The sequence below is a fragment of the Palaemon carinicauda genome, unplaced genomic scaffold (genome assembly GCF_036898095.1).
Source record: "Palaemon carinicauda isolate YSFRI2023 unplaced genomic scaffold, ASM3689809v2 scaffold166, whole genome shotgun sequence".
Lineage (NCBI taxonomy): Eukaryota > Metazoa > Arthropoda > Malacostraca > Decapoda > Palaemonidae > Palaemon > Palaemon carinicauda.
In genome coordinates, this window is record NW_027169214.1 from 197,689 (window position 1) to 217,183 (window position 19,495).

Genomic DNA, 19,495 nt, shown 5'->3' on the forward strand with positions numbered 1-19,495 from the left:
AGAGGTGAATCAAATAAATGAGAAGCAGATAAAAAAAAGGATATTTGGTAATGTTAACTCCAATGCTCTAGCTAGAAAGCGATGCACATGCAGTGAATGTGGGAAAACGTATTCTAATAAATATAATCTTGCAGTGCATTTAAGAAATCACACGGGAGAGAAGCCATACAAGTGTGATGTCTGTAGCAAAACATTTATTAAAAAAAGTTGTCTCAATAAACATTCAAGAATTCACACGGGAGAGAAGCCATACAAGTGCGATGTCTGTAGCAAAACATTTAATACAAAACAAAGTCTCACTATACATTTAAGAATTCACACGGGAGAGAAGCCATACAAGTGCGATGTCTGTAGCAAAACATTTAATACAAAACAAAGTCTCACTATACATTCAAGAATTCACATGGGAGAGATGCCATACAAGTGCGATGTCTGTAGCAAAACATTTAATACAAAACAAAGTCTCACTATACATTTAAGAATTCACACGGGAGAGAAGCCATACAAGTGCGATGTCTGTAACAAAACATTTAATGCAAAATCACATCTCACTATACATTCAAGAATTCACATGGGAGAGATGCCATACAAGTGCGATGTCTGTAGCAAAACATTTATTACAAAACAGTGTCTCACTATACATTCAAGAAATCACACGGGAGAGAAGCCATACAAATGCAATGTCTGTAGCAAAACATTTAATACAAAACAAAGTCTCACTATACATTTAAGAATTCACATGGGAGAGAAGCCATACAAGTGCGATGTCTGTAGCAAAACATTTAATACAAAATCACATCTCACTATACATTTAAGAATTCACCCGGGAGAGAAGACATACAAGTGCGATGTCTGTAGCAAAACATTCACTAGAAAATCAAATCTCACTACACATTCAAGAATTCACACGGGAGAGAAGCCATACAAATGCAATGTCTGTAGCAAAACATTTACCCAGAAACACAATCTCACTGTACATTTAAGAGTTCACACGGGAGAGAAGCCATACAAGTGCTATGTCTGTAGGAAAACATTCACTAGAAAATCAAATCTCACTACACATTCAAGAATTCACACGGGAGAGAGGCCATACAAATGCAACGTCTGTAGCAAATTCTTTACTTCGAAAAAATATCTCACTAAACATAAGAAATCACATGAGAGATCTATTCCAGTGTCATGAATGTGGCAAAACATATAATTTAAAACAGAGACTCTATAAACGTTTAAGAACGCACATGGAAGAAAAACCATTCATGTGCACGGACTGGGGTAAAGCATTTTGCTCTGAAGGTTTCCTCAAGAATCATCTTGGAAGGAGGTGCTATAAAATCTGATATTGTGATCTGGAATAAAGAAAAAAAACAGCAAAGATTATAGATGTGAGAGTTCTTACCCCTTCGCATAATTGCCCAGTCCGTTAGCTCTCAAATTCGACAAGGTGACATGATGCGTCCAAACAGCTCATGCGAAGCACAGAGTAACACCTCAGGTCAGGCAACAGCCTGTTAGTTTTTTGGACTTGCACCCACCTAACGGTGAGTCTCCACTATAAATATGGTTAGGGGTTTGTATGTAGTGCAGTAATAAATGACAAATTTGGAAGAAATTTGCATTTTCCCTATGTATACAATCCTGGAGCTCTTAACACATACTGGTCCCGCCATCACCTCCCCCCAGGAAGTCCTGCCGCAATTGCACAGTGATTTTCAGTTACAAGTGGTGGTGTGAGCAGAGTGGTTGGTCCAACTCTCGCTCTCCCTTCGCTAAGTAGCTAAAAGTTTTACAGCTAGTTCCAGCTGTCGCCAAAATGCATCTCCAGTGTAAAGAGATCCAGGTTTGTATAGTTGGGAAAAATACAAATTATTTGCAAATTTGTCATATTAGCCTAATTATCACTATTAGAAGCGCCAAGGTGCGGAAGCAAATTGCCACTAGCCCAAGGGACCAAATAGTTGACAGTCTGGTGCAGTGAAGAAATAGAAATGTAAAGAATAAACTATATAAGAGAAAAATGATATTATTTCAAGATAGATAACTGTTGAATTAATAAGCATTATAAAAACCTGGAAATAAAACATCGTTAACAGAAAAACATTTGTACTAAGTTTGAACTTAATCATATTGGAATATGAAGCCACACAATTATTTACAAAGTACTATGGTATGGAGATAGCTTCATTTTCGGGGTTTGAATATAAGTATAGTAATAAGGTAGAAAAGTATTTTTCAATATTAATCTTACCCGATAATCATGTAGCTGTCAACTCTGTTGCCGACAGAAATCTACGGTCGGGATACGCCAGCGATCGCTATACAGGTGGGGGTGAACACCACAGCGCCATCTGTGGTCAGGTACTCCAGTACTTCTTGTCAACACCACCTCAATTTTTCCTCTGTCGTGCCTCCGGCTAGACCTACATGGATACGCTGTTGATTCTGGAGTTATTGCTCACGATTTGGTGATGTATTTGCTCTAGAGTTTAGCCTTCGCTATTCAGGAAGCTTTATCATTAGCTTAGCAAGTTTTTGGAATTAATTTGATTTAATTTTTGATTTAATTTTGGTGACGAAGAGAGTATAAACTCTCTTTCACTTTTAATGGCCGACCCTTCCCTTAGACGGAAGTGTTGGTGTCGAAGAGAGTATAGACTCTCTTTCTTAATTTTGCTTAACAAAAGTTATAGATTTATTTTATATCTCTCCGCCTTTTATAGGCCTCTTCGATTAACTTCCTTTTATTATAAACTTATTAAAATTAATTTTTATATTTGTTTATATTCGACCTTTCCTAATAGTAGGCGGTCTTTTCTTGGAACCGAAGTTAATTAACATTGAGCCCGTCATTTCGTTTTTTTACCTGTTAACATATTATGCTATTTTAATGTTTTTGAAAGAATTTCTTTGATAGTCTCGTACTGTTTTCAAAGTTGAACTAACGTTTTGTTTTGTCTCTGCAGTTGTTGACGTTCAGAACGTTCAACTTGCGCTCTATCGTTACGAGAGAGAGAGAGTATTCACGGTGTCACGTTGCAGTAAGAGTAGAACGATTCTATCGTTTTGTTCATTCTTTCTTAGCTTAAATGGTTTTAATTCTAATAAAGGAACTTTTTATTTGGGAAATCTTTCAGTTTTTTTCCTTTAACAATAATATGTTTTAACGATATATATAATTGGGCTCATCTCTCAGGTTCTAAGTCAAGAGAGAGAGAGAGAGAGATAGAGACGGAGGGAGAGAGAGGAGGATAAACGTTTCGTTCAAGCGGGTAACGTTGTTATCGTTTTTGCTCTTCTCCCTAGTCTCTTTAGGGGAAGAAGGTAAACGTTTCTAGAGTTTTATTCTTGTTCTCAAGCTTTATGCGGTGAGAGATTTTAAACGTAGTTTATTTGATCTAGTGTTTAGTCTCTTTTCCAGCCACTGAATTATTTATCTTTCATTATGTTTTTCTGTTACATTGTAATACTGTTTTCGCAATTACTAACTTTTAATGAAGGATAGAATTGCGTGTTTCAGGTACAAACCACTTAAAGTTTCGAGTTCAGTGAAATAAGTGCAAACAGAAAATCAAAAGTGATAAAGTGATAAGCGCAAAGTGTTACAGTGTTGCGTTCGAGGGTTCGTCTGTTCGTGCCAGTTGTTCGCCTAGTCTGGGACCTCTTACAAGCTCCCAAACAGGGGAGAAGTAACGTCGAAGGACTTATGGGTTCATCAGGCCTTGATCGACGAACAGACGTTTCCCTCCGTGGTTTCGGGTGTAACCAACTCACGTAGCCGACGTGATCACCCCACCCACACAAAGACGAGAGAGCCCTTTTATTCCTCGTCTGCGGAAGAGGTTTCTCGCAGAAACCATGGACCAAATCTTGCAGCTTTTAAGTGCAAGTCGGTCCCTTCCGCGCAAGTCCAACTCCTAGGTGGTGCCATTAGCACTGGGTCAGTTCGGTCTTGCTGCAGTACGACAACTGCACACCTCCTAGAGAGGCAAGGTGGTATCGCAACAGGCAGTAACTCCGTCTGTTGCCGCACCAGCTGTTTTAGACCCTCAGTCTCAACGGACAGTAGCTCCATTTGTTGTTGTCTTTCTTAAACTCTAGTGGTCTATGCTGCAGACAATGCAGTCTCAGCTTGCGGTGTTGATGCAGGAGTTTCAGGCAGAGAAGGTTAGCACACCTCCTCCTGCGAGCGCTCCTCCACCTCTGCGCAGTCCACCCTGCCAGACGTATGATGTTGAGGCTCCTCCTGCCTCCATGCGTGAGCTGCCGCATTGGGAGTTGCCAGGTACCAGCGCTATGCAGCAACCTCCACTTTCCTTGAGGCAGGAGCCTCATGCTATGCGGCAACCGCCTCAACTCTTGAGGCAAGAGCCTCAACTCTTGAGGCAAGAGCCTCAACTCTTGAGGCAAGAGCCTCAACTCTTGAGGCAAGAGCCTCAACTCTTGAGGCAAGAACCTCAACTCTTGAGGCAAGAGCCTCAACTCTTGAGGCAAGAGCCTCAACTCTTGAGGCAAGAACCTCAACTCTTGAGGCAAGAGCCTCAACTCTTGAGGCAAGAGCCTCAACTCTTGAGGCAAGAGCCTCAACTCTTGAGGCAAGAGCCTCAACTCTTGAGGCAAGAACCTCAACTCTTGAGGCAAGAGCCTCAACTCTTGAGGCAAGAACCTCAACTCTTGAGGCAAGAGCCTCAACTCTTGAGGCAAGAGCCTCTCTCTGCGCAGCCACCTCCTCAACCCTTGAGGCAGGAACCTCATGCTATGAGGCAGCCGCCTCAACGCATGCAGCAACCGCATTCTTCACAGCATGAGCCTCTCTCTGCGCAGCTACCTCCTCAACCCTTGAGGCAGACGCAACTCTTGAGGCAGGAACCTCACAGGAGCCTCATGCTATGCGGCATCCTCCTCAAACCATGAGGCAGGAGCCTCATGCTATGCGGCATCCTCCTCAACCCATGAGGCAGGAGCCTCATGCTATGCGGCAACCTCCTCTACCCATGAGGCAGCCTCATGCTATGCGGCATCCTCCTCAACCCATGAGGCAGGAGCCTCATGCTATGCGGCATCCTCCTCAACCCATGAGGCAGGAGTCTCATGCTATGAGGAGCCTCATGCTATGCGGCATCCTCCTCAAACCATGAGGCAGGAGCCTCATGCTATGCGGCAACCGCCTCAACCCATGAGGCAGGAGCCTCATACTATGCGGCATCCTCCTCAACGCATGCGGCATGAGCCTCATCCCTTGCAGCATGAGCCTCATCCCATGCAGCATGAGCCTCATACCATGCAGCATGAGCCTCATCCCATGCAGCATGAGCCTCATCCCATGCAGCATAAGCCGCACGCCATGCAACATGCTCTGCTTACCTTACAGCATGCTCTACATACAGCATGCTCTGCATACAGCATGCTCTGCATACCTTACCGCATGCTCCTCAGTCACACATCTTTGGTTGTTGCCAACTCACTAGACTGTCAAGCAGTTTCATAACGTTGCCTTCTAGTCTGCTGCTTTTGCACCAGTGAAACCCTCACTGAGAGAACTTAGCTTTTCTCGGATATGGTTCCTGTAGATGAGAAAGTGCTATTCTCCCTCCTTCTGATATTCCCTTGAGGACTCTGTCATTTGGAGAGGAGCCTTTAGCTGCTTAGCCTCCTATGGACTTTTATTTAAGCATAACATGCTTCCAGGGAGGGTAATGGTTCCACTTCAGTCGCTATCCCCGTCTGTTACCACACCTGCTCCCATAGACCTTGAGCTTTGTTGCAAGACATGCAGTCCAAGCTTAGTCCTTGTTAGAGGATTTTTTGTTTACGGAGTCAGTGTGTCACTGGGAAGACGTTCAACAACCAGCAGAAGTGACTTGTTGTGACGCAGTGCGGCAACCTCAGCAACCCGATAAGGAGTTGTCTGTACGACCCAGACAGTCTAGACAGCTTCGGGTTGTCGCTGTACTTCCTCGCTTCCCCATGGTTGACAGTTCACAGACTGTGCAGCAGTACCATGATCTTGTGTCCGGCTCCGTCAGACGACTAGCTTTTAAGAGCTCCCACAAGTCGTCTCTGTCTGGAGATTCTCAGATGGACTATGGATCTGACCAAGGAACTGGGCCTCCTGGTCAATTTTGAGGAGTCCCAGCTCGTCCCATCCCAGACCATTGTCTACCTGGGTATGGATCTTCAGAGTCGAGCTTTTCGGGCTTTTCCGTCGGCCCCAAGGATCTACTAAGCCCTAGATTGCATCCAGAGCATGCTGAGAAGGAACCGATGCTCAGTCAGGTAGTGGATGAGTCTAACAGGGACACTTTCATCGCTGGCCCTGTTCATTGAGTTAGGGAGACGCCACCTCCGCCCCCTTCAGTATCATCTAGCGGCTCACTGGATAAAGGACATGACGCTAGAGACGATCTCAGTTCCTGTTTCCGAAGAGAGGAGGTCTACTCTCATGTGGTGAAAGAACAGCTTTCTTCTCAAGGAAGTCTACCTTTGGCTATTCAGAAACCCGACCGCCGTCTCTTCTCTGACGCATCAGACACGGGCTGGGGTGCGACTTTGGACGGACAGGAATTCTCGGGAACATGGAATCAGGAGCTAAGGACACTTCACATCTTTTGCAAGGAGCTGTTGGCGGTTCATCTGGCCTTGATAAACTTCAAGTCCCTCCAGCTTAACAAGGTGGTGGAGGTGGACTCTGACAACACCACAGCCTTGGCTTACATCTCCAAGCAGGGAGGGACTCATTCGTGGAAGTTGTTCTAGATCGCAAGGGACCTCCTCATCTGGTTAAAAGATCGAAAGCTCACGCTGGTAACGAGGTTCATTCAGGGCGATATGAATGTCATGGCAGATCGCCTTAGCCGGAAGGGTCAGGTCATCCCCACAGAGTGGACCCTTCACAAGAATGTTTGCAGCAGACTTTGGGCCCTGTGGGGTCAGCCAACCATAGATCTGTTCGCTACCTCGATAACCTAGAGGCTCCCGTTGTATTGTTCTCCGATTCCAGACCCAGCAGCAGTTCACGTGGATGCTTTTCTGCTGGATTGGTCCCATCTCGACCTGTATGCATTCCCGCCGTTCAAGAATGTCAACAGGGTACTTCAGAAGTTCGCCTCTCGCAAAGGGACACGGCTGACGTTGGTTGGCTCCGCTCTGGCCCGCGAGAAAATGGTTCATAGAGGTACTGCATGGCTGGTCGACATTCCCAGGACTCTTCCTCTAGGAGTGGACCTTCTACGTCTACCTCACGTAAAGAAGGTACATCCAAACCTCCACGCTCTTCGTCTGACTGCCTTCAGACTTTCGAAAGACTCTCAAGAGCTAGGGGCTTTTCGAAGGAGGCAGCCAGAGCGATTGCCAGAGCAAGGAGGACATCCACTCTCAGAGTCTATCAGTCTAAAGGGGAAGTCTTCCGAAGCTGGTACAAGGCCAATGCAGTTTCCTCATCCAGTACCACTGTAACCCAGATTGCTGACTTCCTGTTACATCTAAGGAACGTAAGATCCCTTTCAGCTCCTACGATTAAGGGTTACAGAAGTATGTTGGCAGCGGTTTTCCGCCACAGAGGCTTGGATCTTTCCACCAACAAAGATCTACAGGACCTCCTTAGGTCTTTTGAGACCTCAAAGGAACGTCGGTTGTCCACTCCAGGCTGGAATCTAGACGTGGTCCTAAGGTTCCTTATGTCATCAAGATTTGAACCTCTCCAATCAGCCTCTTTTAAGGACCTCACATTAAAAACTCTTTTCCTCGTGTGCTTGACAACAGCTAAAAGAGTAAGTGAGATCCACGCCTTCAGCAGGAACATAGTTTTCACATCTGAAACGGCTACATGTTCCTTGCAGCTCGGTTTTTTTGCTAAAACGAGCTTCCTTCACGTCCTTGGCCTAAGTCGTTCGAGATCCCAAGCCTGTCCAACTTGGTGAGGGACGAACTGGAGAGAGTACTTTGCCCAGTTAGAGCTCTTAGGTACTATCTAAAAAGGTCATAACCTTTACGAGGACAATCAGAAGCCTTATGGTGTGCTATCAAGAAGCCTTCTCTTCCAAGGTCTAAGAACTCAGTTTCTTACCTATTCAGGCTCCTGATTAGGGAAGCACATTCTCATCTGAAGGAAGAAGACCTTGCTTTGCTGAAGGTAAGGACACATGAAGTGAGAGCTGTGGCTACTTCAGTGGCCCTCAAACAGAACCGTTCTCTGCAGAGTGTTATGGATGCAACCTATTGGAGAAGCAAGTCAGTGTTCGCATCATTCTATCTCAAAGATGTCCAGTCTCTTTACGAGAACTGCTACACCCTGGGACCATTCGTAGCAACGAATGCAGTAGTAGGCGGGGGCTCAGCCACTACATTCCCATAATCCCATAACCTTTTTAACCTTTCTCTTGAATACTTTTTATGGGTTGTACGGTCGGCTAAGAAGCCTTCCACATCCTTGTTGATTTGGCGGGTGGTCAATTCTTTCTTGAGAAGCGCCGAGGTTAAAGGTTGTGATGAGGTCGTTTAGTATGAGTTGCAGCCCTTTATACTTCAGCACCTAAGAGTCGTTCAGCATCCTAAGAGGACCGCTACGCTCAGTAAGGAAGACGTACTTAATAAAGGCAGAGTAATGGTTCAAGTCGTCTTCCTTACCAGGTACTTATTTATTTTATGTTATTTTTGAATAACTAATAAAATAAAATACGGGATACTTAGCTTCTTTGTTAACATGTATGCTGGTCTCCACCCACCACCCTGGGTGTGAATCAGCTACATGATTATCGGGTAAGATTAATATTGAAAAATGTTATTTTCATTAGTAAAATAAATTTTTGAATATACTTACCCGATAATCATGATTTAATTGACCCACCCTTCCTCCCCATAGAGAACCAGTGGACCGAGGAAAAAATTGAGGTGGTGTTGACAAGAAGTACTGGAGTACCTGACCACAGATGGCGCTGTGGTGTTCACCCCTACCTGTATAGCGATCGCTGGCGTATCCCGACCGTAGATTTCTGTCGGCAACAGAGTTGACAGCTACATGATTATCGGGTAAGTATATTCAAAAATTTATTTTACTAATGAAAATAACATTTTTTAAGATTTATGTGATTTTCTTGATGTGATCTCTTTTATGGTATTAGTGACTAGTTTAGGTTTTATAATTTTCCATTGGATTGTCCTTGAGAGGAGAATCTTCATTAAAATATCTAAAAATTTGGTTTCTCTTTCATTTCCACAAATGCTCTTCTCAAACATTTCAATCTGCATTGGTCTCTCTGGAGAGAGAGTTTCTCCTCAAATGATTTTACAGCATTTTTAGTACAGTACTGTATTCAGGTTTCACAAGAATGAAGTTAAGATTTAAAGATATTTTGCTGAGAAATATTCCAAGTCCCAGGGCTGGGTCTTGTGGGTAAAATCCATAACCCAATTTATTTAAGAATAAATTCTACAGGTTTCAGTATTAATGTGAGTTAACGAAATTAGATATCTGATGTTATTAATTAAGTTTACAGTATATTGATTGTATTTGTGGTACAGAGCAGTAATCATGTCCAGAGGCTGTCATGGTTTGTTTTTGGAAATGCAATTTGTTTGGACTCATAGCTCACCCTAATGTTAACTGTAATAAGTACAATCATTTGGGTCTAATTTCGTGTCAAGTTAGTTGTCAGTGTTTGAATATGAAAAATAGAAGATTGAAAGATTAAAAGCAATATTTTTTTTTTGTAACTTTCAAGAAATATTTGTTCTGTCTATACCTTCGCTGTTTATAGGGATATTACTTTCGGCGATGCTGGAAGATGAGCCACAAGACTTTTAGTTAGGGATAATTACCTAAACCGCCAGTTAGCGGGAAGGTTGTGGGTAGCCGGCTACCCTGTTCACTCACACACTGGGCTGAGCATCTACTTTGCTTTTGGCTTGGTGGAAAACGGACATTGCTGCTCTCCTGCTCCCTTACCTTTTTGACTTGCCATTGAGTGATAGCTTTGAATTATTCTTTGTATGTGCCGTAACTGGAATACGAACCTACCCTATTCAATAGGGGTATTACTTTCAGTGAAGCTGAAATGACGAGCCATTAAGATTTAGTAAGGTTTAACTTGCCATTCCGCTAGTTAGCAGGCTGGGGGGGGGGGGGGGGGTAGCTTGCTACAGCTCCCTCTCACACACCGGTGATTTAATTTACTTTGCTTCTGGCTCGGATGGTAAACGTTGTTGCTGCTTTTCATCCTCACCAAGTTATATTTTGAACTGCCGTTAGTGCTTTTTGTTTATGCTTTCTCTTCAATAGTGTTTGTTTGTGTTGACTTGTGCAACCATGCATTCTTGCCTTGGACTTGAAGGCCAACCCTGGCGGACCTTCATGTCAGCCATGGGCACTGACTGCCACACCCTTTCTCCCACCTGCAGAGGTCAACGGTATGATTGTGGTAATGAGTGCAATGAGCGTCGGGAGTGGTCTGCTTCCCAGTGGGAAAGATTTTGGCGAGGGCGGAAGAAGAAGTCAAAGCGGGATATTTCTCTTTCGAAGGTTCCTTTGTGTGAAGGGAAAATAACAAGATCTCTTCTTCTGTCTACCTACCTTCCTCCAAAGCTCCTACTCGTTCGGGTTCTTCTGAGAGACCGTCGAGCAGTAATGTAGACTTTAATTTTTGCCAACCCTTGTGCTTAAGAGATGGTGTTGTTTCCCCTAGCGAAGTGGCCCCACCTCTCCCCCCCGGGTAAGGCCTTGTCTATGGGCTCTGTGTTACAGGTGTGGTCGTCCTTGCGGCTCCCGGGTCCGCAATGCGAGTGTGCAGCCGTCGTTGACTTCTGAGTTGGATCCTCTAATTCTTGTCGATGTTGTGGTGTCAGAGGCGTCTTCTGTGGCCGCTGTCGACGCCCCTGACCCTCTAGACTCTCCTGCTGTTGCTGACGACTACGTTTCCCCTGTTCTGTCCATCCTTCGAGGGGGAAACTAAGTCCATCGTCTGTGTCTCATATGAGTGGTTCTCCCGTCGGGTGAGTTCTCTCATAGAGACTCCTCTTCGGAGGATTGCTAATCAAGGTCAGCTTGCTGCTCAAGGTCAGCTTGCTGATCCCATGTCGCATAGCTCTCCCTCTGCTTTGACTTAAAGGTTGCCCTTCACCATCATTGAAAAGGCCCTTCAGCCTTGTTTTCACAGCCGTCGCCCACAGAGGAGCTGCCGCTTCAGTGGTCTTCTGGCCCTCGACTTTCGCCCTTTCCTGGTCCTTCTCCTGACGACGCTGCGGCTAGTCCTCGTACTTCAGCCCTGGACTCTTCTGCGTATCGTTCACGATCGCCATTGGTGGATGTTCGCCCTTCCAAAGGGCACATCCCTGTTCCAGTTCGACATTCCAGTCGACCTCCTGACCTGTCGTTACTGTTCCCATCTCCTGTACATCCTCGGATGTTCTACCTAAGTGTAACGGAGCGCAACTCTCTCCAGCTTGCCAGCTCCTTGCAGTGCACCTGTACTCTCCAACAGCACGTTAGCGCCAGCCTGCACTCAAAACTCTTTCCTGAATGTCTTTCTCTCCACTGAGTCAGCGCTCTCCAGAACATTAACGTTCCCTTGACCGTTAGCCTTCTCCTTCTCATCCTCTGCCCCTTCCAATGATCCAGCGATCTCCCGATTGCCAACGCTCTCCAGCACAGCCCTGTCCTTCCAAAGAGTAGTCTTTGCCAGCTCGCCAGCACTCGCCAGTGCAACTCCACTCTCCAGCTCAAGCTCGTTAGCGCTTCCAGAGACATCAGTGCTTTCATGCGCAGCCTCGGTATCAGGCTCACCAACACTCTCCTGCTCGAAAGCGCTCTCCAAATCAACAGCGCTCTCTTGTACGTCACCCCACTCCCAAGCGCCAGTGGTCAACTGTGCAATAGCGCTCTCCTGTGCCAAAACTCTCTCCAACTCACCAGCACCCTTTGGCTCGCTGGCACTCTCCAGCTTATCATTGCTCACCTGCGCGCCAGAGCTTTCCTACGAATTTACCGGAAACTGCGCACCAGCATCATCCTTTGTGGCGTCGTACTGCGCGTTCTCTAGAAACCGCACCAGCATCATCCTGCTCAGCGTCTTACTGCACGCTATTTTTCTCATGTGTGCTCTCCGGGCCGCTAGCGCTCACTGTCCCACTTGCGCCATGGCCATGAGCGGGTTCTACAGGCTCCTAGGTTTTAAGGAACATCGAGTAGACGGCTCACCATCGCATCATTCCCCTCCCTGCAAAGGCATTATAGCGCGACCGCCGAGGAAAGGAGGAGGGGTCTCCACAGAAGGGTTCAGGATCCCAAAGCTGCCTTCCTAAAAGGTGGATCCATCAACAACAGAGACTCCTCTCAGGGAACTGTCGGTCCCTTTCCCTTCAGGGCCTTCAGGGGATCTGTCTGACAGTGCGTCAGTCAGTCAGGGCTATCTGTCAGAGCAGTGATGCAAGCCTTCAAGCCTGCTCTGTCTGCCAGCTCTTCAGAGCATTTTACAGCTATAGCAGACCTACTGTAAGGAACCACAGCTTCTTCTCCCCTGAAGAGGAAGAAGGTCTCAGATGTGTTTACTTGCCCTAGGGTAAAGCTGACTCCTATTAGGCTATCAAGGTCTGCTCGTGCATCTTCCACTGGACACTGTCTTACCTCACCTCTACCGAGGGGGTAATACAAGGGAGGGGCTTCCTCTCTTCCACCTTCAGAGGAAGTTTCCCCTCGCACGGAGAGTTCACCACTGATGGAAGTCAGGAGGGACATGACAATGCAGCTTTCGATGCTTGAGCCCTTCCTCCTTCCACGAAAGAAACTGAAGGACTCCAAGACTCTTCCTAAGTCCTCTTCAAGAACCTCCAAGTCTACAGATGCAGCCTGTCACTGGAGGGATGTGCGCGACCCACCTGGAGAAGAGCTCTCGGGGGTGGAAAAAGGAGACTTCGCTGCAAGTCCAAGTCCAACGTCGGAAGGAGAGCAGAAAGAGTCGGACCATGCATTCTGTCAGGTTCTGACTGTCATCAGGATTCTCAATGGGTTTATCAACTGAGAGAGCAAAGACACGGTGTCTTTTGCACCTAGAAGCCCTCAGAGACCAGTGCATCCTTGCCTTGGACTCAGGGCGTGAAGGGTGCCAGGGCTACGATCATCCTACAGCTCTTTGAGTTCTCCTCCTCACAACGTTCCGGCTCTACCACCAAGCTTCTCCCACCTCCTGTCTGCAGCAGAGGAGCTATTCTGAGATCTTAGACGTGCCTCGTCCAACTCCTCTTCTCCCCATACAGGTTACTTTGTGGCTTGATGTTTGGTTATGGACCTTGGAAATCCTGGTAAGAACTGAGGATTTCTCAAAGAAATTTACCAGGGTTCTCACCATTACTCCCACCTTTACCAGGCTTCTGGGAGTCTCCTGCTTGAGGTGGACCCTTTGCTTCCTCGCCTGTTCTGGTAACTAACCCCTTTAGTCCGCTAGAGACTGCAGACAGTGGACTAAGGGAGCAGTTCTTGGGTAACCCGGCCAAAGCCAGTAGGCCAGAAATGGCTCCAGTAGCTACAGCCGAGGCAGTTCCCCTCTCTCCTCAGCAGCATTTAGTTCCACTCTCCAGGCCAGCAAACGACAGTGCTAAACATCAGTTTAGCTGGTGGTAGTGGCTCTCAACAGTTCCTGCACAGGTAGTGGCACTCTACAAGAAGGGGCAGAGGCACACTCAAAGGTACTCTTCGGGACAGTAGATGGCAGTGTCCCCCTCCAGGGCAGCAGACGGCAGTGTCCCCCTCCATGGCAGCAGACGGCAGTGTCCCCCTCCAGGGCAGCAGACGGCAGTGTCCCCCTCCAGGCCAGCAGACTGCAGTGTCCCCCTCCAGGCCAGCAGACTGCAGTGTCCCCCTCCAGGCCAGCAGACTGCACTGTCCCCCTCCAGGCCAGCAGATGGCAACAAGCTTGGACCTTTCTCATGTCACAAGCTGGGTACTTTGTTTGAATACTTAGACATTACCGAAAATGCTCTTTCTTGGTGTTAATTGCTAAGAAATTTGCATCAGAAACCTAATGGGACTGTATTTTGAAATAGGACTTTTATATTTTATTTCTTTTTTTGGGGTGTGTGGGTGTCCTAGGAAAAAACCAGGTACTTGTGTTTTGTATTGATATAGGGGTTGCCAATTAGCGGGAGGCTTTTTTTTTCAAATAATTTTTCAGTCTTGTATTGTTTTTCAATTCTTATTCCATGTCATAGCAATGAACTTTTGTTACTAAGTCGTCTTCCCTTCGTTCAAGTATCCCCAGTACATGAAGACAGATGCCCACTTACAAGATGAGGAAGTCTTCAGGTGGACACCTCGTCCCTGTCTCTGATTTGGGCGTTTTATCAAGGCAAGGGAAACCAGTCTTCTTTCCTTGGCCCCCATCTCTCCCTTCTGGCCTCGGAAGGACTGGTTCCCAGACTTTTTTGAGGTCCTAGTGAACCCTCCTGTTAGATTGCTAGAGAGACCAGATCTACTCAAACAGCCTCACTTTCATTGTCTTCATCAGGGGCTCCACATGCTTCTTCATGCTTGGAGCCTGTCAGGAGGTTCTCAAGGTAAAAAGGCTTCTCATCTAGTTAGCCTAAGCCATGTGATGCTCTACATGTCGATTTTATAAAGTCAAATGGGCAGTTTTTTTTTACTCTAGTGCCAGATGAAAGTTCATTCTTCTTCCAGACCCTCTCAGCCTAAAATTGCAGAATTCCTGGTCCATCTTCACAGGGATGGAGGGTATCTGTAGGTCTTAAGAAGGTACTGGACAACACAAAGGCAACCAGAAAGAAAAAACTTATGTTAGTAATGTGAATTTGCCATAAGAGTAGAACCAAAGCAAAGGCAGAGGGAGAGATAAGGAAGAGTTTGTGGTAAATGTTCCTGTCTGTGCAAGATTACTATAAAGCCTTTTGCTGTTCATAATTCTGGAGGAAGGCTCAGAGTTGCATAGCAGTATTAGCTAGACAATTTTGATGGTGACTGGAGAGGAAGTACAGTAAAGGAAATAAGACAATGGATGAAATGTCTTTGTCTTTTTCAAGAGCAAGGGGAAAACTATTTAAAGAATGAAACCAATAATGTCACAGGAAATACTGTGGATGATAGAATCTACAGAGGATATGAGATTTTTAGATGCCTGAAATGTGTAACAAGAACAGATAGAACACAGATCAAAGTCTGTGATTTGTATGTTTAGGAAAAATGAAAAGTACATAACTTTATGAATTTATTTTATTTTTTAGAAAGCTCCATTAATTTTATTGAGTTTTCCTCTTCTCCAACTAATTGTAGTTTTCTTTTCTTCCAGACTTTTCATCTCAAAGGAAGGAATCATCCACCTCTTGCTGCTAAAGCTTGTAAGCTACTGAAGGTATATGCCAGAGACGTAAGACTGGAAAAGAAAGGGTCATGTTGGAAGATTTTGTTGTACAGTATGATGTCTGAGAATAGGAAGTTTAGTCTTAATTTCCTCTTTGAAGTCTATTGAAAATAATATTAAGGGGTGTTTCTTCTTATGATAGGGAGAGGATGATGAATTCTGAACCACCTTTTGAATTTTCAATGAAAAGTGAAATTGAAGATTTATTTTTACCTGCAGTCGATCCAGAAAATAATGATACGTCTGGCAGTGTTGCTCTCTTTAATGATGGCGCTCTTTTCTTGGATCCAAAAATGGAAGTCAAAGTAGAGCCAGAAATATTTGATTCCAGCGAAAGCAACTTGAAAAATTCCTACGAGTACGATGCATCAGTGAGTGAAAACGGTTCATTAAGTTGTAAAGAGAATGTCGATGATGAGGAAAGTGTAGACACTTACTTAGGGACAGCTGTGAAAGAGGATAAAGGAAAAGAAAAAGAAAGACTTTCAAATGTAATCAGTGGAAGAGAATTATTACAGAAAGATATTTTGAATCAAGAGGTGAATCAAATAAAGGAGAAGCAGATAAAAAAAAGGATCTTTGGTAATGTTAACTCCAATGCTCTAGCTAGAAAGCGATGCACATGCAGTGAATGTGGGAAAACTTTTTCTAATAAATATAATCTTGCAGTGCATTTAAGAAATCACACTGGAGAGAAGCCATACAAATGTAATGTCTGTTGCAAAGCATTTACTTGCAAACAATATCTCACTGACCATTTAAGAATTCACACGAGAGATAGGCCATATAAATGTAATGTCTGTAGCAAAACATTTAATACAAAATACTATCTCACTATACATTTAAGAATTCACACGGTAGAGAAGCCATACAAATGCGATGTCTGTAGCAAAACATTTGATACAAAATACTATCTCACTATACATTCAAGAAATCACACGGGAGAGAAGCCATACAAATGCAATGTCTGTTGCAAAACATTTACTTCCAAACAAAGTCTCACTAACCATTTAAGAATTCACACGGGAGAGAAGCCATATAAATGTAATGTGTGTAGCAAAACATTTAATATAAAAAAGAATCTCATTCCACATTTAAGAGTTCACACAGGAGAGAAGCCATACAAGTGTGATATTTGTAGCAAAACATTTATTACAAAACAGTGTCTCACTACACATTCAAGATTTCACACGGGAGAGAGGCCATACAAATGTAATGTCTGTAGCAAAACATTTAATACAAAATACTATCTCACTAGACATTTAAGAGTTCACACGGGAGAGAAGCCATACAAATGCAATGTCTGTAGCAAAACATTTAATACAAAATACTATCTCACTATACATTCAAGAAATCACACGGGAGAGAAGCCATACAAATGCAATATCTGTTGCAAAGCATTTACTTGCAAACAATATCTCACTGACCATTTAAGAATTCACACGGGAGAGAAACCATACAAGTGCGATGTCTGTAGCAAAACATTTATTAAAAAATCAAATCTCACTATACATATGAGAATTCACACGGGAGAGAAGCCATACAAATGTAATGTCTGTAGCAAATTCTTTATTTCAAAAAAATATCTCACTAAACATAAGAAATCACATGAGAGATCTATTCCAATGTCATGAATGTGGCAAAAACATATAATTTAAAACAGAGACTCTATAAACATTTAAGAACTCACATGGAATAAAAACCATTCATGTGCACTGACTGTGGTAAAGCATTTTGCATTGAAGGTTTCCTCAAGAATCATCATAGAAGGAGGTGCTATAAAATCTGATATTGTGATCTGGAATAAAGGAGAAAAAACAGCAAAGATTATAGATGTGAGAGTTCTTACCCCTTCGCACGATTGCCCAGGCTGTTAGCTCTCAATGTCGACGAGGTGACATGATGCCTCCAAACAGCTCATGCGAAGCACAGAGTAACACCTCAGGTCAGGCACTACCCAGTTAGATTTTTAGACTTGCACCCACCTAACGGTGAGTCTCCACTGTAAATATCGTTAGGGTTTGTATGTAGTGCAGTAATAAATGACAAATTTGGAAAATATTTGCATTTTCCCTATGTATACAATCTTGGAGCTCAGTGACTTTCAGTTACAAGTGGTGGTGTGAGCAGAGTGGTTGGTCCAACTCTCGCTCTCCCTTCGCTAAGTAGCTAAAAGTTTTACAGCTAGTTCCAGCTGTTGCCAAAATGCATCTCCAGTGTAAAGAGATCCAGTTTTGTATAGTTAGGAAGAATAGAAATTATTTGCAAATTTGTCATATTAGCCTAATTATTACTATTAGAAGCGCCAAGGTGCGAAAGCAAATTGCCACTAGCCCAAGGGACCAAATAGTTGACAGTCTGGTGCAGTGAAGAAATAGAAATGTAAAGAATAAACTATATGAGAGAAAAATGATATTATTTCAATATAGATAACAATGTTGAATAAATAAGCATTATAAAAACCAGGAAATGAAACATCGTCAACAGAAAAACATTTGTATCAAGTTTGAACTTGTAAATATCTACTGTTTCAGTTGCAGGGGCAGTAGTTGATTGGCTTAGTCACAGCCTAAATAAAGCTTAGAGAATAATATACAGCATTAAGCCTTTTGAAACAATGCTGGTGACATTGTCTCTTTTTTAAAGTAATACTGGATGATTCTACCTGCTTCTTGTACTGTAGTGAAGTTATGAATGTTAGCAGGAAGGAAGATTTAAAAGCCAGTCTGCTCATATTGGAATATGAAGCCATGCAATTATTTACAAAGTACTATGGTATGGAGATAGGTGCATTTTGGGGGTTTGAATATAAGTATAGTAATAAGGTAGAAAAGTATCATTATTTTTTAAGATTTATGTGATTTTCTTGATGTGATCTCTTTTATGGTCTTAGTGACTAGTTTAGGTTTTATAATTTTCCATTGGATTGTCCTTGAGAGGAGAATCTTCATTAAAATATCTAACTATTTGGTTTCTCTTTCATTTCCACAATTGCTCTTCTTAAACATTTCAATCTGCATTGGTCTCTCTGGAGAGAGAGTTTCTCGTCAAATGATTTCACAGCATTCTTAGTACAGTACTGTATTCAGGTTTCACAAGAATGAAGTTAAGATTTAAAGATATTTTGCTGAGTAATATTCCAAGTCCCAGGGCTGGGTCTTGTGGGTAAAATCCATAACCCAATTTATTTAAGAATAAATTCTACAGGTTTCAGTATTAATGTGAGTTAACGAAATTAGATATCTGATGTTATTAATTAAGTTTACAGTATATTGATTGTATTTGTGGTACAGAGCAGTAATCATGTCCAGAGGCTGTCATGGTTTGTCTTTGGAAATGCAATTTGTTTGGACTCATAGCTCACCCTAATGTTAACTGTAATAAGTACAATCATTTGGGTCTAATTTCGTGGCAAGTTAGTTGTCAGTGTTTGAATATGAAAAATAGAAGATTGAAGGATTAAAAGCAATATTTTTTTATGTAACTTTAAAGGAATATTTGTTCTGTCTATACCTTCGCTGTTTATAGGGATATTACTTTCGGCGAGGCTGGAAGATGAGCCACAAGACTTTTAGTGAGGGATAATTACCTAAACCGCCAGTTAGCGGGAAGGTTGTGGGTAGCCGGCTACCCTGTTCACTCACACACTGGGCTGAGCATCTACTTTGCTTTTGGCTTGGTGGAGAACGGACATTGCTGCTCTCCTGCTCCCTTACCTTTTTGACTTGCCATTGAGTGATAGCTTTGAATTATTCTTTGTATGTGCCGTAACTGGAATACGAACCTACGCTATTCAATAGGGGTATTACTTTCAGTGAAGCTGAAATGACGAGCCATTAAGATTTAGTGAGGTTTAACTACCCATTCCGCTAGTTAGTGGGCTTGAGGGGGTAGCTTGCTACTGCTCCCTCTCACACACCGGTGATTTAATTTACTTTGCTTCTGGCTCGGATGGTAAACGTTGTTGCTGCTTTTCATCCTCACCAAGTTATATTTTGAACTGCCATTAGTGCTTTTTGTTTATGCTTTCACTTTAATAGTGTGTGTTTGTGTTGACTTGTGCAACCATGCATACTTGCCCTTGACTTGAAGGCTAACCCTGCCGGACCTTCATATTGGCCATGGGCACTAACTGCCACACC

The 19,495-nt window shown here is 43.7% G+C and overlaps 2 protein-coding genes across 4 annotated transcripts in view; both read left to right on the top strand.

Moving 5' to 3' along the window:
* LOC137635743 (zinc finger protein 813-like) overlaps positions 1-19,495 on the top strand; it is a 202,857-nt gene that overhangs the window by 168,648 nt on the left and 14,714 nt on the right. Inside the window, exon 5 of one of the 3 annotated variants that reach the window (XR_011042763.1) lies at positions 15,282-15,344. The exons of the other annotated variants lie outside the window; for them this stretch is intronic. The gene's annotated coding sequence lies outside the window, so the exon portion shown is untranslated. The remainder of the gene's footprint in view (positions 1-15,281; positions 15,345-19,495) is intronic. 3 annotated transcript variants of the gene reach the window in all.
* On the top strand, positions 15,351-18,244 carry LOC137635742 (zinc finger protein ZFP2-like). The gene has a single exon (XM_068368196.1). It carries the CDS (start codon positions 15,503-15,505, stop codon positions 16,985-16,987), a length of 1,485 nt encoding a protein of 494 aa, XP_068224297.1. The 5' UTR covers positions 15,351-15,502; the 3' UTR covers positions 16,988-18,244.